Here is a 22905-nt window from a genome sequence, read left to right on the forward strand (position 1 = left end):
TCAGACCTTGGGTTGAAAATCTTAATAGAACATGTAGTTTGTTTTAATTTAATTATGTTAACAATTTTTGTGCCTATTTAATAAAATTATTTAATCCAGAATATTAGGTCACTGGATTAAATAATTATTTATAAACATGTTATGATAACTTACGTGAATAATTTAATTTTAAATTATAATGACATTTTTAAATAATCTAATAATTTATAACATTTTTATAAACTAATGTCAATTACTAATATGGTTTTTTTTCATTAGCTTTATTTTTTTATTTACCCTAAGGATATGGCTAGACTTTCCAACGATAGCAAGGTTGCCTCCTATGTCAAAATTTCTAATTCTTAATTTGCTGTTTTATTAAATTTCAGATGGAAAATAATCATTTTTCTATGTAAAAAATTCATTAAATTCAAATAAAATCCATATACAGAAAATGTTGAACCCTCTTAATTAGAACATGTAATTTGTTTTAGTTTAGTAAAGGCGAAATGACTATTTCTCACCCAAAGTATAATATAATTCAAAATTGATACTCGTTAACTTTTAAAAACTTAAAATCTCCTCTATAAGTCTTTAACGGATATCAATTATGGATTATATTATACCTCGGTGGGAATAAGTCATTTAACCTTTAATAAAATGATTATTAATCCGACGTATTGGATCATTAGAGGAAATAATTATTTATAACATATTAGCATTACTCATGTGAAAAATCTTTGGCGGTGGAGGTCGGAATGGAAAGAAGAAAATGGGGTTTAATGAGACTGTTGGTGGCAAAAGCAGAACAATTGTGGGTCAATCTCGAGAACAAAGCTCGACTTTATTTGTAAAAGTCCCCATTACAAAGCAGCCAATCTTTAAATGACGCAGGTCATTTTGTTTTGTTTGAAAAATGTTATAAGTGTCCAGTAACTTTATCTATGCTTTCACGTGTTCTACATGAATTGATTAAATTTTTAAATATTTTTAATTGTCTGTCTACCTATTGGTCTTTATTTGCGGCAGACAATGAATGAATACATCAACCTTTTAAATTTGAATAAATGAATTTTTTATATTTGAAAAATGAAAAATTATTACTTAATTAAAATTCGAATGAAAAATAATCATCTCCACTTTTATACATTTTTAATCCAATAGTTAAAATATTAGGCATATTAAAAATTTTAAAATAAATAATTAACTTTTTAAATTATTTATCATACAATCAAAATTATATTATAATTATTCATAATTTAATAATTATAAGCTGCACTAAACATACAATATAATCAATTATTTTATAATCATAATCCGAAATTATAATTCAATAATCATAAATATTGTCCAACGTGGCAAATTTTGTTAAGGGTAACATTTACAGTAAGGTGAATTTTATTATATATTTAATATATTAATTTCCACAATAAATTTCCGAACACAATCCTAAAACCCAGTATAATATTAAAAAAAAAAAACAATTTCTCCATTTTCTTGACTTTTGGAAAGCATATTTTGAATATTATCAAACAATTTCAAAATTAAAAATAGCAAAATATTGCAGTTTCTGAAAATTATTATACAGGTGAAAATCCAACGGATCCAAAACAAAATCCACACCCACCAAATCCAACACCTGCCATACTTAATCACATAACCATCATTTTTTCTCCTTTCCCAAATTCTCATCACTCACAGCATTCTTTATAATACCAATCATTATCTAAACAATCTTCTTCCCCAATAGCAGCCTCTAAATACGAACACAAATCCTATAACGGAGATAACATCTCAGGTCGGTTAGAACTAAAGCCAGCCAAGTCTCACCAACCCGAATTCGAATTCAGTCAACTATTGAAATTAGAAGGATGAACTGTGAGCATCACCTAAGCGACTAGTTTTTTCAAACTCATGTAAACTGCCAATCTGTGACATACGAGGGATGGAACTAAAACCAGTAACAAAGTTACTGTAATCATGGAACAACTATTGCTGAGGTAATATAGACTAGTTAAGAATCAACAAAAAGAACGGAAAATTGATGGTTCAACTACAAAGCTCAGAGACATGGTAGCAGATGGACCAACCCTTACTAAACAGATGTAGTCCTCACAATCAGAACCAAATTGTACTTTCGAGACCTTAGAGAACTCAGGACAGTTGTTGATTAAAGCTACATGCATCCAGGAAACTTCGAGGGAATTAACTTTCATTCTCTAAGCTAAAAAGATTAAAAAGTATCTCATTCATGACAATTTACAGAATGAGTCATATGAAGCTGAAGGTACAGACACTGATATAACTTATTCAACAGCATAACCAAGACTATCAGAAGCGCAACGTAGCAATACTCCAATGTTTCAAAATAAAAATTGATTAACCTTGTTAACCAACATAACAAGCATGCTTTATTTCAAAATAAAAATTGATTATCCTTGTTAACCAACATAACAAGTTCCCAACCTATGTTCATATGTGTAAACTACTATTTAGAAAATTCAACCAGCACAGGACCTCAAAGACTTGATTGCAAAATGTAAAACCCATAAAAGCAAATTCAATGTCTATGATAAAAACAAACAAAGCATGCTTTATTTCAGACAATCTAATTAGCAAGCAGGAAGCAGGAAGCCCGGAACCTCTTCCCTCTTTTTTGTTTCCGAATGAAACTGCATAATCAAAAAATTAATTTAAATCTATGCAACCTACCACACTTACATTGCGAATTTTATATCACAAAATGACTCCTAACGACAAAATAAAGACAAACAAAGTTGGTTTCCACCATGCTCAACCAGAAACAAGTTTAGCAGCGTCTAAGTAAACCCAGGCCACGATAGTTTTGAAGATTAAAATCAAATTTGCAGTTATCTTATAACAAAGCTACTCTCCCAACTTAAGCAATCGCCTCGCAATTATCAAAAACTACATATTTAAAGTTCATCCTATCGAAACCACACTTTCAGAGATTGGTATAATGCTCGAAAATGCAATGCTGTCGTACGGTCTCTCATTATCGTAATCCCCCCAGTTTGCGCAAATGCCCCTACATAGATGTGTTGTTTCAAGATTTAGATGGGTGTAGCGCTTTGTAATGATATCTTAGACGACATCTAATGGCGATTAGTAATAAAAGGTCGAGCGGATAAAAGAGTAAGCATCACCTGAAAAATCGCATAATTCAACGCTTTCCACGATGCCCGCCACCTGACCTTGCACCAGGATAGCGAGCAAATTGCAACCTTAATTTAACCGAGTCACGGTCATGCTCATCAAATTTATAACCTGCAAAATCGAGCTTAACTATTTTACGCGGCACAATTGACAACACGTGGCTAATAAGGCCATCAACAGAGAGGTGTTATAACGTGCAATGAATACCAACTGCAACCTAAGTACATACACTCAAACTTTGCCTCATAGAGATTAACGCCACACTTGCATCACATACTCAATATATAGGTTGACCATAAGGCATCCCAAGGGAGAATGGGAAAATAATGTGATCCCTTCCAAATGAAAAGATCATTCACTTGGCTGTTTTCTCTCTAACGTACACATACAGAAGCAAGGTAAAATCACTTTTCCCAGAACCATTCATTGCTTCAGCTAGCACAAGGCTACACGACACCCTGATGCAGAAACAAGAAAATAACCTGATGTCTACCAAGATATGTGCAGTTTACCAGACTGTGTTCTCTAAATCATGCATAAATAAAGCTAGGTAAACACCTTGCCCCAAACCACGCATTGCCAAAGCTAGTCAGTGGCTTCAAAAGGGCAGCAGAAAATAGATATATAAGCAAGGTCAACACGACATGGTGATATTTACGGCCTTCTTGACAAGATGAGGTACTTAACCCTTTTAACACAGTTACTAAAACAGTCAACTTGACAATCCTCAATCAGTCAAATCAGCCAGTCAATTATAGTTGATTACGCTAAAGAAGTGTAAAGACCCGATAAAGGATAAAAATTAAAAGAGCTCAAAATTTTGACTCGCCAAATAGACTGCGAAAATGAGTCATTCCACAAACTGGAAAGTTTTACAGCACTAAATGATAGTTGAAAGTAGATATATAGACTAAAGTAAAGGAACCGTATATTATAAACATGGGTTAATCATCATTCAGCCCTTTGTTATTGATGAACATCTGTACCACACCATGCCTCATTTGAACATACTTCTCTGATAAACTAGAGCTCTTTGTTGTACATATTTATATTACAGAGAAGATAGTAAGCTGTTGCCTGTTATTTCTAGGTGTTCCATTGGGTGAATATTTTTATTGATTAATGCTTATTGCATTATATATTTCGCACAAGCTATGGAAACTCATATCAAGGCAACAAATTTCTAATAGTTACAAGTTCCAAAAACAGTCACTTTAGGAGATTTTCTTGACCTTCAATATAAATGAGAAAAATATGCTATATCCATCAACATTCAGTTGGGTACATACAACTAGATTACACAAAAACTAATGTCAATTAATATGGAAACATGAATTAAAGTGTATCATCAGGCATAGACATGTTGAAATTGGCAACCCATCATTCTTGGTCTATTCATGCATATAAATATTTCAAAAACAAAAGTTCTTCAGATATATTTTTTAATGCCACATGGCCAAAAGTAGAAACAATGTTAATAGGTAGAGATACATAAACTAAAATGCCTAACACTTGAAGTAAATTGCAAGATAAATAAAAATCACCTTGTAAAGCATCCATGGCAGTGGCTGCATGGGCAGGACTTACAAAATCAACAAAACAAAGAATAAGTGGATCTCCTCCAGGCTGCGAGGATAAAATTCATCAACTTCGGAGTATTGACTTTAAATCAGGAAAAAGTAATATAAATAAACAATTACAAACTTACATGTCTTGATTCCTTGCTTACAAGTCTTACTTCTTTGTAGCCAACAAAAGGACGAAAAATATCTGTCAAACCATGTGAAGGAACAAATGCAGTAGAGAAAGATGGGAACTTAGACAACCAATTAATATGGTAACCATTGAAAGGATACGAGAAACTTCCCGTCGTGTACAATCAGAAGGCAATCCCTCCACATATAATGTACTGGAAGCATCAGGAGGAAGAGGAATCTCAGCCCTTCCACCTCCTAATCCCAGGGTTCTGTCTTTTGCACTTACCCCAGGTTCCAAGCCCCCAATACCCCCGATGCGCGGATCATCAACAGAGCGACCAGGCATTCCTCCACTTGTGGGTCTTGCAGACTGCCCCCCACCATAAGATTGAATTTGCTGGTACATGTTATTAATTAATTATGCCTAAACACATATTTACAGAGAGTAGTTGGCAAAAAAGTCTGAACAATTTAAAAGTAAAAGAAATACCGCACTACGCAGATATCGATCATAAGATGCTCCAATTGAGTCAGTATCTCTCGTTACACGGATAGCTCCTCTATCTTCATCATGGGGATAATAACCAGGCAATTCATGGCCACCAGAGATATCTGCAATATTATAAAATAACTCATCAAATAAAACCATTAACAAAAGATAAAACAAATTTACAAGTGATTCTAAATTCAGAAGATGCAAACAAGCTTGATATGCATAAATATCAGGGATAATTGTTGCAATCTTTCATAAAGTTCATCAAAGGCCAGTGCAGTAAGAGTTTTAGCATACAATAATAATCCAGATTTGTAATATACAGAGTGCTTAACCACACAAGGACAATAATTTGCCACAGCTTCCCAGACATCGCCAGCAGAACTACAGTAGAACTCTTGGTTCACACAATTACAGTGCAGGAAGACAGACCCACAATGAAAAGACAGTAACTCTGACTTTTTACTAAGATCACAATCACCATGACATTGAAGAATTCTATTTTTGTTATAACTCTGTTATTCAATATTTCAAAAGTCATTCAACAAGAAGCCAAACCAAATTTCTGAAGACCAGTTAACATATTCATAAACTTTTTACAATTGTTATGAATGAGATCTCATAGCAGAGATTGAAATTAGTTCATGGCCTCTTTAGCATTGAAGAATTTGGTTACAACATTATCAATATCAGATCATCAACCAATATTAGTTCATAGCCTCTTTACACTGACACAAAAATACAGGTCATTAATCTACTATTTCAATTATAGACTAATTAAACTGATATCTACGCTGAATTCTAATATTTCAACAAACCAAACTAAACAATTCCATAACCTTGTCAAAACTGAAATAACTCAATAGAAAAACAAAAGAACCTCATGTTCTAATAAAACAGTCAAACTTGACAATCCAACCAAAGTCATTAATAACACAGGACATGATAAAGGAACAGAATAAGAGTGCAGAATGCAATTTACCCAAAAAAAATAAAATAAAATCAATGTGAGCTTTTACCAAAATATTTTTTCAAATATTTCTGGAAGCTCAAGGCAAGATTTCATGGGTTTGAGCTTATTAACAAGTCATAAGGAAGGACCAGTGACATCTATATTGCCATTGCCTGACAAAGAAGTCATATAGAGAAACACAATCTCTTGGCAATATGTATGCCTACAATTACAAAATAGCTCCCTACATTCTCTGGCCTTACATGCATTTTACAGAATAAGTGACCCTGGATATGGTTGAACAGAGGAACAGTATTCATGTCGCTGACCTCAATTAATGAGACTTAATTGAAGAACAAATAACAATGACTATCACAAGGCCCACTACATCTGCCAGCCCGAATAACACAGTTTATTACCATGAGAACACCTAAGCTTAGCATTTTGAAGCACAAATGCAGCATTACTAGAAACCATCAGCTTGTTGTATCAGAAGAAAGCTGAAAAATCATGAGTTTCAATTACTGACTACTTGTAGATGATGTCACTTGTGGTAACCAAGTTTTCAAAAAAGTATGCAAGATTTATAACTTTCAAGCACAGCTGCAGAAGATGATTGAGGAAGCTCAACTTAATGTAAGCATGGCATCTTGTCCATATATTCTTTGTGTCTTATTTTCTCAAAAAACATTTATTTTGTTCTACAACAGTCAAGTTATGTTAGAAATTCAAGCTTGCTTCCAACGGGATAATGGCTTCCTTTTAACAAACTGCCCTTTTCTTCAAACACTTAGCACAATCTCTATAAGAACAGGGATTGCACCCATGATTTACTCACTCTCTTCTTTCACACCCCCTTGATTCTTTTCTATTTCCTCTCACTTATTATTTACCATTGTAAAACCCATTTAGAACAAGAGAAACTAGTTAAAATCATATAACATTTTGGAACATGACCATTTAGGGGATGAATGCATTCAAGCAAAAGAAAATCCATGACAAAATTATCAAACTGCGTACTTGATGTAGAAAACCACATTTATATTTATTGAAGGAATATATAAAATTAAAAAAAAAAAAAGTCCTTGGATTAAACCCTTCATCGATTTTGGTCATTAAGATCATCACTCAGCTACAATTATGTCCTACATCTGACATCATTACTGTCTGAACAAACTGACAGAAAATCAATTAATTAGAAAAGCTGACAAAGAACAAATAAAAACAGCAGGTCCTCGGTGTTTGGTGAAAAATATGATGAAAAAGTCAATACCAGCCAATATGCAAACTGATACAACAGACAAACTCCTTCAACATGTCGCCTAAACTTAATAGAAAATACAGAAACAATGATTGAATCTTCAATATTCAAGGGGATTCACCCCTCCTCATCATGTACATACTCAAGATAAACTCCACTACATGTTATGCTTAAAAACATTGTCATTGATCCATGACTGTAGTTGATAGTTCCAAAACGAGCTTAGTACAATGAGCTCAAAATGAAACATCATGCTACTATCATGAAACTGAAACAAACAAAAATCGCTTTACATTCTAACTCCAGTCCCACAGTTCAGATTCTTCAGAATAAATAACAATTTTAAAACTAATCGATCAAACAATTATTGCAGGAATTGCAAACCCATAAATTTTACAGAAGGAAATTGTTACACTGAATTAAATTAAGGATACAGCACAAAAAAAAAAAAAAACATAATTTAATTACCATAAAATCATGTCCGGTTGCTGAAAATATTTCCATTTCGAAAAGGAAAAAAAACAGACAGCAAATTCACCCAAATTAGAGCATCAAAGTCTTAGAAAGTCCACCAAACAAGAAGATATAACATGACCAGAAATGAAACATAAATGATTAATTCTAGCAGATATGAACATAACAATAAAGACTAAGATAATAAGCGTTAATATTTTTTTTAAAAAAAAGAGAGAGAAAGAAAAAGGAGTGACTGAGAATAGAAACCGTAGTCGGAACGAGGTCGTTTGGAGACAAGAGTAGGAACGGTCGAAGGCGGGGGCTGCCGAGAGTCGGTGTAGCGCCAATAAGCGTCTGCCATTTGTGATATTTGCTTGATTCAAGAGTTGAAAGTTGAAACAGAGAGGATGATATATTAAGTTAAAGTTAAGGTCGACAAAAAGATGAAACAAATTTTAGATTGGATTGGCACGGTTGGAAGATAAAAGAAATAACTCTGTCCGCGATCGGTAGATCAGCCTTCGTTTTTCTTTTTTTTGTTTTCAATTCGATTATTTATAAAAAAGGGGTTATCTATTTAAATAAGTATAGAAATAACCCTCAAACCCAAGTTACCTTTATAACCTTAAAACTGATTTTTTTTAAAACTCATTTTGATCTGTGTCAAATTTTCCATACTTCGGTGAATTTTTCCCACTAAATGGGAAGAAGTTTATATACGTTTGCATTCATAACAAAGATCTCATCAAATATGGGTTTAAAGGTTTCTGATTTTAAGGTTTTTTTTTATAATAATCAAGGATTTGCCTATATTTGTTAAACGAATAAATCAGAGATACAGTGAGTAGATCTATAACTACTGTATCAGATAAATAATGTTTCATAAACAGGATACTCATAATTATTACACTAGATAGATCAGAATTTTATAAGCATGATAAAGACTCGAATTCAAACTATTAAAGTCTTTTGATGTTAAGTTTTTTTAAAGTTTAGATTGAATTGGTTATTTTGTTATCAAGTTATGTTAATGATATTACAATCGAAAATAAATTTGAATCGATCCATAGACAAATTGGTTAGAAATCTTGCTTCTTCAAGCTTTTAACATGCACAAATTATAGCTATGCACGATGTTTCAACAAGTCAGTTATTATATTTAGCAAATTATTTTGTAATACATTTCAATTAGTGATGCATACACGACTTCATTATTATTTTTGGGTTCTAAGTCATTCTTAAGACTCTATACAGTTTTGAAGCTAAGAAAGATGAAGTTCTAGCAATTATTAAGCCAAAAGAAACATGCATTTTCAATTTTGGCCCAATTTCACTTTTGGGCATAGTCTCTTTAGTTGGACTCAAGAACCTCTTGTATAATTTGCTCTTTCAGCCTAAAATAAGCTTCACATGGTGTATTTCAAACTCAATCTGCCCAAACCTCTTTTGAAATCCATTTTTAACTCAAACTTGTATATTTAGTTCGCTTAGAACTAAATGAAAGTTTGGTTGCAAAGTTAGGAGGTATTGTTTCTAAATTTAAGGGAAAAAAATTGTTCTATTTTGTCTTATATTCATTAATTAAAGAATTGAGTGTGATATGTAAGGGTGATTAAGCTTAATTTAAGGGGTTTTGGTAAAATTTAATTGATTTTTGCCTTGTATGACTATTTTGCCGCCAACCCTTTCATTATATAAAGGGTGGCCTCACACCATGTGTGAATTTACTCATTATTAGAAATTTTACAAACTTTGTTGAGTAGCTTTGAAGCTTTCTCTTATCTTTCCTTTATCTAATCATTTTTTATGGAAGATTGATGGTGAAATTTTTTTTATGTCTTGGTTACATTTTATATTTATTTAGAGATCCAAATTAAAGTGTGTATGTGTGTTAATTCCGCTTATTATTGAGAGTTGTACTAAAATTATATTTTTTACCACTGATTTTGAACAATATTTCAATTATTTTATCTATTAAATCTTGAGGTTCATCATAGCTTGAAAGAAAGTTTTTTGTGTTGTATTTATATTGATATGACTTTGGTTTGATTTAGAGATTATTTTGGCTACCCATTTGATTGAACAAGAAAACTGCACATATCATGAACAGTAAAAACTGTTTTCTTGATTTTTTTTAGCATTCCAACTTTTCATAACTCTTCCAAATCTTGCTAATTTAGGGTGTTTTTCGTCAATACAAATTTGCACACCAATACTTTTAATTTAATTGTTTATGTTGTTGATAATTATGGTAATTCATACAGTTGATTTGTGTGGATTGGTTAAAAGTTAGTTACAAATCTTTTCGTTTTATGCAGGGGTAGACCGAACCAGAGTCAAAGATGACCCTCCTTAATTTGAAAAAAATTGTTCATAAGTTTTGACAAAATTATAATTACACCCCCATCCATTTGTATTAAACTTGGCCATTTTATACCAAAACTGCAATTTCAGTTTCATTTTCTTTGAACCTATGGACATTTCTCCCATAGGGCAGCTGTGTTTCTCACCAATTTACCATTTTTTCCACAGCTTCATCAATCTTCCTCCATGTCTATTTCACATTTCTGTTCAACTATTCGTTTAGGTCTTAATTTCATTCTCTGTTTGTTATTATGACTATTTGATTGAGTTGAGTTAGGACTTGAGTTGTATCAAGTTGTCAAGTTTTGTTTGAATTTAATTTTCGAACTGTTTATGAAGGTTCTTTATCATTTGGTTTGTTTTGGGAGTGATTTTTCGGAACTAGATTGGTTAGTTTTGGATTATTTTCTGGTTGTTCGAAGAAACGTTTGTGTGAATTAAGTTTGTTTTGTGCTTAACGATTAAGTCATATATATTAAGGTATTTGTTCTTAATACAAAGTAAAGTGAATGTTTTTTTATTTATTTATTAGCATTTTACATATGTAAAGTGAATGTACATTAGCTGCTCGATGGGTGTAGATGTTTCTCCAGAGTTCAATTGGTCATGAACTAAGATATTAGGAGTCTATGATTTTGGTTAGTCCAATGACTTGATTAATTAATTTAATTTCTAACTGGAGGAGAAATCAAGTTTCTCCCGAGTTGGATAATTATAAATATATTAGTTAATAAATATTTTATTAATATAAATATTTGTTTTTATTTTAAATTTTAAATTTATTAGTGTCATTTTAACTTTGACATCCTATAAATTTCACTAACGGATCCGCCACTGGTTTCATGGATACATTAGTTGAAGTTTGATGGGTGGCATGGCTGAGTTTTGCATAGATGGTTTTAGTTTTATAGTGTTTCAATTGGGTGCAGAGAAAATGATCCTCCCATGGTAGATTGTGTTGGTTATATGTGTACAAGAATATAAAATAGGTTGGTTTTCTGAAAATTTGATGAAGATGATTTGCCGTTTTGCTCGTTTTGAGGCCAGTAAACTAAATTCAATACAGTTGTTGGCTTCGGGGATCAACTTGGTAGTTAAATAATTCTAGTATATTGAGAGTTTAATTGTCAGTGAGGTTTATACCCAGGGAGGACGAGGTTTTTGGATATTTTGGTGGCTTTGCGTCACTCTTGTAAGAGTCAATAAATACATTTACTATACATAGGATTGCGTTTAAATCGAATTTGTTTAAACTCAAATTTAGTTTGAATAAGTCTGAAACAAACTAGTGTTAAACAAGTTTGAGTTTGAGCTTGTGAGTTAAAAATTTTAATACAAAATGATATCGTTTTGATCAATATGTATTAAAACGATATCATTTTAATAACAAACTAGTTAAAAGTTTAAATTCAAAACAAGTCGAATTTGAGTTTAGCTGTAACAAACTCGACGAGCCCGAATTCGAGCGCTATTATATACAAATCAAATTGAATTTAAGTTTAATTTGATTTAAATCTAAGTCGACTATACAATATATATCACATAATATGATATATAATATAATATATATCAAAAATAATAAATATATTAAAATATATTAAATTAATATAATATGATAAATATATTATAAGATATAATAAATATTATATATTACGATATATATTATTGACACAGATAAATATACTTTTTTAAAGAAATAAAGATATAATATATATGTATTTGAAAATTTATAAATTTTTAAAAAATATTTATGAAATTTTTTAACATAATAATATAATAATTATAATTTTTTATTTAAAAAATATATACTATAATATAATAAGTAACCTACCATACAAAAAATAAAATTTTCGATATGCGAGATAATGCATAATTAAATCGACCATGATGACTCTCATGGCAATACTTTTGATCGGACTTCTGAAATTTTTTTAAATTTATATTTTGTTTTTACTTATATTTAACATTGATCAAATTCAAGGTTGAGGTGTCCTTTTTACCCTTAGGTGTTAAAGAAGGTTCCGGAAGAAATACTAACGTCCGTCGTCTGACCGTTGACACTACAAAAGCAATTAGATTTGTCTCTCTGGTCTAAACCCTATGCCAGGCCCAAAGTCTCAGTCTCAAAATGGCAGGCACCAGCGTAGAGAGCTCTTCAAATCCTCCAAAACCCACAAGCGACAGGCCTGTAATTGTTAGGGTTAAACGCAAAGCTACGCAATCTCGGGTGGACGCTTTCTGTAACTTACTCCCTCTTTATGCTTCTTGTTTTTGGGTTGCTTTTTAGTTGTATTTCAAAATGGAGGTGTTAATTAGATTGTAATTGATTGTTTTCTAAGGGCTTGAAATCAATGAACGCCCGTTGAAGCGGCCGTTGTTGGACTTTGAGAAGTTATCGATCTCTCAATCATCTGGGAAAGGTTAGTTTCGCCTATCTTATTTTATTTTTAATTGCAATCAATAGGTGACTGGTTCATGTGTTTTGAATTATGTAAATGTAAGAATGATATCTTCAAGTCGTAAAATTTTGGGAAGTTTGTGTAGAAACTTTGCTGAAGATAAAAAATGATTATAATTTTGGTCTGGGTTTTAGATTTTCAGCAATCTAGTTGATCCTAAATATGAAATTTATATGTAATTAGCTGCAAACTGGAAAAATTGATTTCATGGTCATTTTCGTCAAATTTTTGTTATCATTTTATTTTATTTTTATTTTAATTAAACAATCAAGTGACTTGTCGGTGCATGTTAAATTGTTTGTTATAATGTGATTTATAATAGTAAGAAACTTGTGTTCAACTGTGTGCAGAGCTGATATCATTAAGAGGCAAAAAATTTGGACAGTTTGTGCGGAAAATTGGCTAAACATAACAACAATCAGTAATTTTCTTGTATTAGTTTTTCTGTAATCTGAATCTTCTATTCATATGATTTTTTAACAATTTTTTTAGCAAACTGACAATTTTCATTTCATGGTTTAAATGTGATTCAGTTTTTTGTGTACCTGGCTAATGCGTTGTTGCTGATTTGAAGCAGAGGAGTTGAAGGCTAAGAAGGTTTTTGTACAGCATGTGGAGACAGTTACCACTTCTGAGGCCACTGTTGAGATTGTGCAATCATTTGTGGTCAGTATCATGGTCTATATTATTGTTCTTTTGACTTATTACATTTTGTAGATAGGGTTTCAATTTTATGTTCTTCTGCCTCTCTAAGAAATTTTGCCACATATTGCTCAGTTCTCATTTTCATCTTACATTATGATGATATACTTAAAGGTTTTTTGATTTGTGACTCTTCCTTTTAGCTTTCTAATTCTGCTGATGCACATCATGGTGAAACAAAGAGTGAGGAACGCAGACGTTCTTTTAATAAAGAGAATGTAAGTTCCTTTTTTGTCTAATAACCAATTAGTGGGTACTTCTTTGATTTACATTTCAATTGATTTTCTCAGAATAATATGGTCATTTAATTACTCACTGTATTTAACATGTTAGTGTTCAAATTTAATGTCTGCAGAGGCAGGATCAGACCTTGATTAAAGCCAGGCATCAGCAGGAGGCATGTGACATGGCAGAGCTTTTAATATTTTGATTAATCTGATGACTATAGAATTAGTATTTCATTAACATACAAGGAGGACTGAATTTAAGCCGAGTTGGCTTGAGCTTGATTGCAGTTGGGTTCGATTGAGCTGAAAATGAGTTGCCATTACTCAAGTTTGAGCTCAAAAAATGTTTTTTTATTACAATAAATATATTAAAATTTAGGTTTTCTAATAAAAGAAAACATGGAAGTTGAAATGTGATGGAAAATGAAAATATTAGGCCTATTTATAACAGGTGGATGAGTGGTTGATATTCCTCTCTCTCAATGTTGGACATTAGGAATTAAGTTGCATGCTTATTTATAGTGGATGAAATGGGTTGTTGAAAATGCATATTTCCAATGTGGGAGGAATATCAACCAGTCACCCCAGCAATGCTAAAGTCCCAGATTGGAAAGATGCATTTTCTACAACCTACTCTATTCATTGTAAATAAGCACTCAACCCAATTCCTAGTATTTTACATTGGGTGAGAGAAATATCAACTATAATCTTTTCATTTCTTATCACAATTCAACTGCCTTTCATATTTTCTTTTATTAGAAAACATAAATTAAAAATAATAATAAATTTAATATTACTACAGGAATGAGTTGAGCTCGAGTTTGGCTCTTTATATCAAGTTTGAGCTTGAGCTTGGCTTTGTGAAAACTCGTCAACTCGAGCTTAACTCTTTTAAACTGCACCAAACTTGAGTAAGCCTAAACTCGAGCTCGACTTGAATTCACCCCTGCATACAAGGATTCTTTACTGGAAAGATTTGAACTTCTTTTTCCCATTATGCTATGAATCATATCAGTGGGAGTTTTATTCAAATTTCCATTTCCATATATTTTTGTGGTTGTCTGCCCATCAGATAGATATATATTCTTCCGTATAAAATCCTTGTAGGGAAATCTTCTGTAGTTGCATTTATGTTTTTCATTAAACTATGCCAAATGCTAAATCATGCAATTGTGAATAGTATGAATTCACCTTATTTCCGTAATCCTGGTTTTTGTTAGGTTCTTCTACTTAATTCTTTGAGTGGTAATATATACTAAATATTTGAAGGGACCTATACATTATATACTAAAATTTGTGAACTCAAAGAAAAGAAGATATTCAAGCTTGAAGAAGGTAGCCACATATAATCACAATAATGTTTATTGGAAATAGAAACACCAATGATTTGAATGAAATAATATAGTATGGTTGAAGAATTCTGGATTTAATAATTAATTAGATGGGTGTTAGATTATCAGTTTAGCATCCATGAGAAAGCTTAATGTGTTCCCTTCCTTCTTGAGCTTTTCGGTGTTGTGTTTCCTTGATTTGGTATTATAGATGTTCTTGCTTTTGTTTTTAGAACTTGCTAGGACCAAATCATCTTGTGTTTTAAAAGCCTCAATGTATGCAACCATAATATGTATATTGTACAACTTAACCTAATTTTGAGGAAATTGTTATCTTTTTTCAGCCATTAGCTTTATTATAGAATCTTCTTTCAAAGTTGTTTGATTTTTGTAACATGATTTTGGGTTGAACAGAAAATACCATTAGCAAAAGTGGAAAACTGCATTATAGTATCTACTATAGGATTTACTTCTTGAAAATGCATTCTATCTTATTCATTTTCTGTTGAAATTTCTTTTTATTTCTTATATGTTCCACTAGGTATTGGCAAAAACTGCACGCTTTGAACAAATATGGAGGAGCAGAACTAGAAACAAAGAGGAAATGAGTAATAAATCGTTACATGAAATGTGTCAGTTTTATGATATTGTTCGTGTTGATGTTGAGCAAAAAGCCAATGAGGTGCAAAAGCAGAAGTAAGTTTGGTCATCATGGACTTTATCTCTTGTATGATATTTTACATGAAGTTGAAAATGATATACTCTCTTCTTATAGCAGAGATATATCATTGGAGGATAGCAGATTGTTGTCTAGTTATCTGCCTTTGCTGAGAGACTTTATACCCAGTGCTGCTGAAGAGATTGAAGCTGACATGCGCTCTTATATGTCCGCACAAGGTTATGCTTCTACTCTGTGTTCCTAGAAGACTATAACTTTACTAAATACATTCCCATTGTCCTTAGGCAATTAGTTATCTGGTTTTAAGTGGTTTCAATCTTTTGTAAAGAAATTAACATCGACAGCTGGGTGCTACCTGATTTAAGAAATATTTTAGGCCAGAGTGAGAGGGAAAAGCTCATTTCTAGTTTGAGGGAGCCAGAAAAGCTCATTACAATGAAGTGAGCGCGGAAAAACCAGGGGTTACTCTCTTAGCCATTTTATTAAAATCAGAGGCAGTAACTGTTTAATTCTTGATTACTGCTTGATGGTTTATACTTCCATGTTTGTTCTCATTTTCAGATGATTATGTCTATGACTATTATACTGTGAATGATGACATGAATGTTGACGAAGAAGATGCTTCACACTCATTTCCTCTGTAAGTGTTGCATACAATGTTATTTCTTTTAATGTGCCTCTTTTTTTTTCTTTGACATTGCTTATTTTTCTGGGTTTAGGGTCCAAGTTGATGAAGATGATTTCTATGATGGACCTGATGTATCAGAGTATGATAGTGAGGATTCGAATGGTATCCAAATTTTTTGTCCTTGCTCATGGTTTTATTTGAATGATTAAATGATCCGAAATGACTTATATGTTCTTCTCTTGATGTTTCTCAGCTGAAGATAATCCCCGGAATGAATATCCAGATGAGATTTCAGAAGAGGAAGAGGAAGAAGGGGAAGAAGAGGAAGAAGAGGATGAATCAGAAGATGAGAGTGAGAGAGAGAGTAGCAGTGCTGCCAGTGATGTAGGCCGATTCAGTGAATATTATGACTATCTTAGTGATGACAGTCTTCATCTTGATTATTATGGTAATGAAGAGGATGATGGTGATGATGCCAACAATTGTTATTCTTATCGCTAATTGATGTCTATATAAGATTTTTCACCATACTGTATTGGAAATTGTTGATTCTTGTTTGCGGTATCCTTTATGTCTGTAGTCTTTTTTACTAAATCTAAACCGAACATGATACCAACTCCAGAGGTAAACTGAATTCTTGAGTTTGCAGAATATTTGTATATAAATGTAATACTCTGTCCCTGTCAATCTTGGTCATTTTTTACATGCCTATTTAAGGGTGCAGCTCATTTACCAGAGAGGGAGAATTTTATTTCATTTTTCTTGTGTGTTTCGCTTACTAATGTAAATGGACATGTATGTCGAGTTTTAAAAACAAATCCTTTACTTTGAGATGCTAGCATTTGAATCCTTTAAGTTAATTTTTATTGCCTGAATAGCTGGGTGAAATTTAGCAAAACATGATTTATTTGGTATAATGATCGTGGTTTTATTCATTCGTGCGATAGGTTTTCCAGTTAAAAAAGATAAAAAATACTAACATTAAACTATTTGTTCTCATCTATTCACATATTTCAATTCTTTGCATTATTCTTGTCAACCAAGCAAAACAAAGCCATCAATTTTCCATTGAAAGCTATGTGGTGGTAATCCAAGTCAACGTAGTGGTTCATGACCAGGCTGTCAATTGGGCAGCCACCGAAAAACTAGTTTTATTGCATTATTTAGGCCAAAGGACCTATTCCCACCCAAAGTATTCTCTCTTTACAAATTCTTACCTTCTAATCTAGAAAATCTTATTTATTCATTAATGAACAGTTAATTTTATTAGTTTTAAGAATAAAATCATTATTTTATATGTAATATTAAAAATAAACTTAAATTTCATTTTCTTTTCTCCCTTGAACCTTAAAAATTAATTATTTCTTCTTATAGGCCAAATTTTAAAAAATGATATTTCACCCTTAAGGTTTAGTTTTCAAACTCTAGTGTTATCTTTAGCGTCATTGCTGGCGGTCTCTCCCTCCCAAAGCTTTCTCTCCCCCCGATGATCTCTCTTCTCTCACCTGAAAGCTTGATCAATGTCGAAGAAAGTTAGAAAGATGAAGACAATGAAACTTTTTGTCTTCTCAAACGAAGACAAGATCTTCGTTTTCGTCTCACTAGCTTCATTTGACTCTAATTAGGAGTCTATATAAAAGGAGAGAGATTGTCAGAGAGAGGGAAGCATCGAGAGGAAGAGGCCGCCAACAATAATGTCTAAGATGGAACCAAAGTTTGAAAACTAAACTCTATGAGAGAAATGCTATTTTTTAAAACTTGGCCTATAGATAGAAAATTGTTAGTTTTTAGGGTTTAGGAGGAAAAAAAGAAATAAAATTTTAAAGGGTTAAGGTTGCGTTAACTTTACTTTTCTATGAGTATGTAAATGAGATTTTTAAAATTAAGAAGTGATAATTTAAGACAGGAGGATACTTTGGGTGGGAAATAGTTCTTTGGCCCACTATTTATCCCATTTTAGAGGTTACTGACTTTTCAAACATTGGCAGTTGAATTTTATTTTCCACTTTCTTTCAACGGGTTGGATGAATAATCCCTTAGATTGGGGTAATTATATAAGTTCATTTCAAGAAATGCCCCAAAAAAATGTTGATTTTTAATTATTGCCTAATAATTAATATTCCTTTTCAGTTAAGACTAATCTAGCTTGTTTCTTCCTTCCTTATCCCTTTCATTATTATTATTTGTTGCTTCTCCTATTAAAACACCCATTTGGGTAGAATTATATTTGCATAGTCATTGTCACAATTTAGCCTTTAAATATCTTAGACTTCTCACCAATTATTCCTGTCTGTAACTTCAAATGGCAGAGTCTGGTGGTCGTCCCTTCTACAGTTGCAAAAATTGCCTTAATCCTCTCGCCCTTCACTCTGATCTCATCTCCAAAAATTATATAGTGAGTATAATAAACAGTCTATAGATCTTGTTTTCTTAGATTCTGAATTTTAATCTTTTTTTCTGAAAATTATTCACTAATTGAATTTTAATTAATATATATATAGACGAAATCGGGGAAGGGTTATTTGTTTGCTCAGGCGATGAACGTTGTCCTGGGAAGAAGAGAAGATAAGAAGATGTTAACAGGGGTTTACACAATTGCTCATGTTTATTGTAGCAAGTGTGGTGAAGAGTTGGGTTGGCAGTATTTACATGCTCATGATTTTACACAGAAATTCAAAGAAGGCAGCTTCATACTTGAGAAATTGAAGATGATTAAGGAATACTAGAAGACTATGACAATAATCCTTTGATTGCTCTATGCTTCAACGCAGTTTCTTACATTTATATGCTGAAATAATTTGAAGGATGCTTCTATATATATTATATTTTGTTTTAATTTGTCGGACAAATACTCGTGTGTGTGTGTTTATATATATTAATAACCATTGTTGCGCAAGTAAAACTTATCCCTCAATAATTTTAGACAATACTTAGTTGCAACGACTTGACACATTATAGTGAGCATATCGTGCAAGTAGAAAACTCACGCTTGCTAGGAACCAATAATTTGAAAGCACAAGGGTTGAGCCAACAATGTCCCGAAGTTCGTGGATGCGAGCTCTAGTTTGTGTGCAATGAATAAGGTATTCCCACCTTGAAGAAAGAGAAGTTTTGGCTATTTGGATGTGTCTATGCATCCTCTATTAAGTAAGATGCATGAGTTACAACTAATTCACTAATGGGAAAATTGTCACCATAACGATCTTGTGATTGTACATGGACACTTAATCAACTTCTTCTGTGGCCATTACCCCTTTGGTCAGATATTATCTCCTAGAATTTAAGTTTCTATGTGGGGGTTTGTTTTAACTTAATTTTACCATTTCTATTGTTATAAACTAATCACTGCTATCACCTACTCCTTTTTAATATTTAGTAACTTTTTAATATTTTATAGGGCAAAGGCTATTTTCACACAGGGATTAGTGAAAAGATAAAAATACACCTATAAAAGTTTAAAAATTTAAACACTCAATTATATTTAAATTTTCATTAAAATTGTTTTCAAATATAAAAGATAAAATTATTATTTAATAATAAGATTAAAAAAATATAAATTAATCTCATTTCCCCCTAAGGTTTTGAAAATTGATATTTAACCTCATGCTTTAACTTTGAAAAGTGATTTTCACCCCCCTCCCCCAAAAAAATCCCTAAGTTTTTTTTCTCTTTGATCATGACAACAACCACCATCTCCGTCCTCCCTTCTCTCTTTGCCACTATTGACGACTCTGATGATATATAAAGAAGCTCCAGTCGATCATGAATCAAAGACCATCGTGTTTTTGTCGAATCAACTGTAGCTTGTTACGTTTTTGTCACTTTTTGGTCTTCTCCAAGCCCATATTTCAAACGTGGTCATCAATTCTAGCCAACAAAGTTGAATTAATGGTCTCATTGATTCATCTTCATCCAAACAAAGATTTATTTTATTTGACAAAGACATGACCAAAAGAAGGAAGAAAGATGGTTGGACAATGCTGATTGTTGAAGAGAAAGAGGTTTCGTTAGAAAATCAAAACATTTAAAAATAAAGTAAATTTTTTAAAACTTAATCATAAGAGAAATTATTAGTTTAAAAAATATATATATATATATATTTTATTTATTTTAATATTACTAACCTTAATAAAAGATTTTTAAACGCATAATAATAGAATAAATCTGGAATAAATATTAAAATTTTTGACCATCCATAACATGTTTTTGTCTTTTTACCGAACTTTCGGTGAAAGTAAACCGATGGCCTATTTTATAAGACATTGGATTCTTTAAAATCTTGTGGGTTCCGTATAGTATGATTCCCTGCGCGTGATAATGCAATTATGGAATCAATTCAATCATAGCAGACAGACAGTAATCGCTTGACGTTACGCATATTCCCTTCACAAATCACCATGAAATTCCCAGCATTCATCATGTAACCGATTTCACGCGCTTTGTAGCCCGCGCGATCGTTAAAAAAATTATTATATATGTTTTTTACATTAAAAAGAATAATTATATATATTTTTTTACATTAAAAAAATTATTTTGAAATTAAAACTTGTATTGAAATTGGAGTATATATTTCCTCTTATTTAGAAGTTTAAAATATGACCCAACTGGTAAAAAGCTCAAGTGGATTAAATTTAAGTGTCCTCTCTCCTTCTTCAACAACCCATTTGACCCTACGAAATTGCAGAAACCAAACCATGAACCTGATTGGTTAACCCAAGTTATCCTTAATTAACCTCAATTAATTAAACCCTCCAATCATTGACTATCTACACTGCCAAACATCCTCAGTCATCCCACTCTGCTTTAAATGGGCTATATTTTATTTTTATTCTTTTCTACATTGCTTGTTGTTACTGCTGCTGATAATGTCTACATCACATCACACCCATTTGTTTATTCAACACTGTGAATGTTTTAGGCCCAATCTTTACTCAAGCTTGAAATATTCTTTGTTTTAATCTTACACGCCAACACTTGTTTTGTTTCTTTTCTTCATCTTTTCAATCACAAGTTTGCTTCTACTTCTCTTCTTTTTCATCAACTTGGGGCTGAACATCTTCTGGGTACTCAGTTTTTACTCTCTTTTCCCTTTCTTTTCTCTTGTTTTGTTGCCAATAGTTACCCTGGTTGAAACTTTTTTGTTTTTTTGGTTCTTTTTCTTTGGTGGGCACTTAGGTTTTTGATCAATGGCTGAATTGGTTGGGCCAAGATTGTACAGCTGCTGCAATTGTCGAAACCATGTTTCGCTACATGACGATATAATTTCCAAAGCTTTTCAGGTGCGCCGCGTTAATCTCTATCTCAAAGTTCGTTTTCTTGGTATCGATTTTCATGATCGTTGATACTATCTTTGATTTGTGTAAAATTTAGTGTTATAATATTACTAGATTAAACCATCAGAGAACCATGTATGAAAATTTTGCAGCTTTAAATTCTTTACTAGTTATTGGACAATGGACATCTCTTTTGTAATGTGAACTCACCAAGAATTGGATACAGATATCCAGTCTTTTTTTGCAAGAATGATTTGTGGCTTTGATATCTATGTGTTTGTACAGAATTTCCCTTTTGTGTGTGAGAGGGAGTTAATCAGTTAAAGGAGTTGAGGAAAAATCTTTTAGTCCAACATTGTTTTGCATAATTTTGTTTAGGGAAGACATGGTAGAGCCTTTCTCTTCTCCCACGCGATGAATGTTGATGTAGGCCCAAGAGAAGACAGGCATCTCTTGACTGGTTTGCACACTGTGGCTGATATTTACTGTGGTGATTGCCATGAGGTGTTGGGGTGGAAGTATGAGCGTGCTTATGAAGTGTCACAGAAGTACAAAGAAGGCAAATTCATACTTGAGAAGTTAAAGATTGTTAAAGAAAATTGGTAGCCCTTGTATGGGGTCCTAATTTGTTCATTCTTGTGTGCTTATGCAAATGGATTGATGCTTCATTATGTTCATCTTGTACAGAAACTCTCACCCATTTGTTGATGTTTAATGGTGACCCCAGAAAATTGGTAGGCCTTGTCTGGGGTCACCCGTAATTCTTGCCACACCGTGTTCTGATGATGTTTAATGTTGGATCAGCTATTCCTTTGTAATCAAATTTGTGATACAATTTCAGAATCTTGCAATGTCTCTGGTTGAAATGGTTTGTTATCAGCATTGAAGTGTTCTTTCACGTATAAAAAATTCAAGAGTTGCATTATTTTTCCTTTCTATAGATGAACTTTGTTAGGTAAAATTTCTGTTTTGATAAGCTAATTGCATATATTTATGAAATATTCAGCTAGCTTGACATAGACTTGCAATTATATGATGGTTCACTAAGTGCTTGCTTTAGAGATTTTACTCATTTGTGATTAAGTGTATCTCTAGCATTTACAATCAAATTAGATGCTTTTCTTTTTGCAACCGGTTAATTTACTTCATGTACAAATAGTTGAATACTACCTAGTACAAACTAACTAACATGTGAATAGAGTTGAAGTAAACAATGAGATTATTCAA

At 32.2% G+C, this 22905-nt stretch overlaps 3 protein-coding genes and 1 long non-coding RNA gene across 11 annotated transcripts; 3 read left to right on the forward strand and 1 right to left on the reverse strand.

Moving 5' to 3' along the window:
* Window positions 1-2547: 2547 nt before the first annotated feature.
* On the reverse strand, window positions 2548-8566 carry LOC123229855 (RNA-binding protein 2-like). Of its 4 annotated transcripts, none has more exons than XM_044655861.1 (7): window positions 8283-8566; window positions 5344-5465; window positions 5013-5223; window positions 4865-4926; window positions 4701-4782; window positions 3147-3267; window positions 2548-3028 (listed from the first exon to the last, which is right to left on the reverse strand). In XM_044655861.1, exons 1-6 carry the CDS (start codon window positions 8374-8376, stop codon window positions 3164-3166), a joined length of 675 nt encoding a protein of 224 aa, XP_044511796.1. In that variant the 5' UTR covers window positions 8377-8566; the 3' UTR covers window positions 2548-3028; window positions 3147-3163. The 4 variants fall into 4 exon arrangements, with proteins under 4 accessions (XP_044511796.1, XP_044511789.1, XP_044511782.1 ...); XM_044655854.1 differs by having other exon boundaries at window positions 2548-2651; window positions 5013-5250; XM_044655847.1 differs by having other exon boundaries at window positions 5013-5250; window positions 8283-8565.
* Window positions 8567-12449: 3883 nt separating this feature from the next.
* Window positions 12450-17161, forward strand: LOC123228579 (RNA-directed DNA methylation 4). 5 transcript variants are annotated; one of them, XM_044653990.1, is made up of 10 exons: window positions 12451-12619; window positions 12719-12799; window positions 13413-13504; window positions 13684-13758; window positions 13896-13937; window positions 15640-15794; window positions 15874-15995; window positions 16339-16417; window positions 16497-16567; window positions 16659-17161. In XM_044653990.1, exons 1-10 carry the CDS (start codon window positions 12508-12510, stop codon window positions 16904-16906), a joined length of 1077 nt encoding a protein of 358 aa, XP_044509925.1. In that variant the 5' UTR covers window positions 12451-12507; the 3' UTR covers window positions 16907-17161. The 5 variants fall into 5 exon arrangements, with proteins under 5 accessions (XP_044509951.1, XP_044509925.1, XP_044509942.1 ...); XM_044654007.1 differs by having other exon boundaries at window positions 12452-12619; window positions 15877-15995; XM_044653997.1 differs by having other exon boundaries at window positions 12452-12619; window positions 13416-13504.
* Window positions 17162-18454: 1293 nt separating this feature from the next.
* LOC123228868 lies at window positions 18455-19241 on the forward strand. Its single transcript, XR_006504759.1, has 2 exons — window positions 18455-18800; window positions 18907-19241. It is a non-coding gene; the product is annotated as an uncharacterized LOC123228868 (long non-coding RNA).
* Window positions 19242-21266: 2025 nt separating this feature from the next.
* LOC123215531 (protein yippee-like At4g27745) lies at window positions 21267-22521 on the forward strand. The gene is made up of 3 exons (XM_044635681.1): window positions 21267-21468; window positions 21581-21684; window positions 22057-22521. Exons 2-3 carry the CDS (start codon window positions 21592-21594, stop codon window positions 22282-22284), a joined length of 321 nt encoding a protein of 106 aa, XP_044491616.1. The 5' UTR covers window positions 21267-21468; window positions 21581-21591; the 3' UTR covers window positions 22285-22521.
* Window positions 22522-22905: the final 384 nt, after the last annotated feature.

The sequence above is a fragment of the Mangifera indica genome, chromosome 1 (assembly GCF_011075055.1).
Source record: "Mangifera indica cultivar Alphonso chromosome 1, CATAS_Mindica_2.1, whole genome shotgun sequence".
In the NCBI taxonomy this organism is placed as follows: domain Eukaryota; kingdom Viridiplantae; phylum Streptophyta; class Magnoliopsida; order Sapindales; family Anacardiaceae; genus Mangifera; species Mangifera indica.

Coding starts and splice junctions, on each gene's coding strand:
- LOC123229855 (XM_044655854.1), bottom strand. CDS start 8,376: ATGGCAGACGCTTATTGGCGCTACACCGACTCTCGGCAGCCCCCGCCT. Junction 5,466..8,282: donor ACGACCTCGTTCCGACTACG/GTTTCTATTCTC, acceptor ATAATATTGCAG/ATATCTCTGGTGGCCATGAA. Junction 3,268..4,700: donor TGCCATGGATGCTTTACAAG/GTGATTTTTATT, acceptor TCGATTTTGCAG/GTTATAAATTTGATGAGCAT.
- LOC123228579 (XM_044653990.1), top strand. CDS start 12,508: ATGGCAGGCACCAGCGTAGAGAGCTCTTCAAATCCTCCAAAACCCACA. Junction 12,620..12,718: donor ATCTCGGGTGGACGCTTTCT/GTAACTTACTCC, acceptor TTGTTTTCTAAG/GGCTTGAAATCAATGAACGC. Junction 16,418..16,496: donor GCTTCACACTCATTTCCTCT/GTAAGTGTTGCA, acceptor TTCTGGGTTTAG/GGTCCAAGTTGATGAAGATG.
- LOC123215531 (XM_044635681.1), top strand. CDS start 21,592: ATGGCTGAATTGGTTGGGCCAAGATTGTACAGCTGCTGCAATTGTCGA. Junction 21,685..22,056: donor TAATTTCCAAAGCTTTTCAG/GTGCGCCGCGTT, acceptor AATTTTGTTTAG/GGAAGACATGGTAGAGCCTT.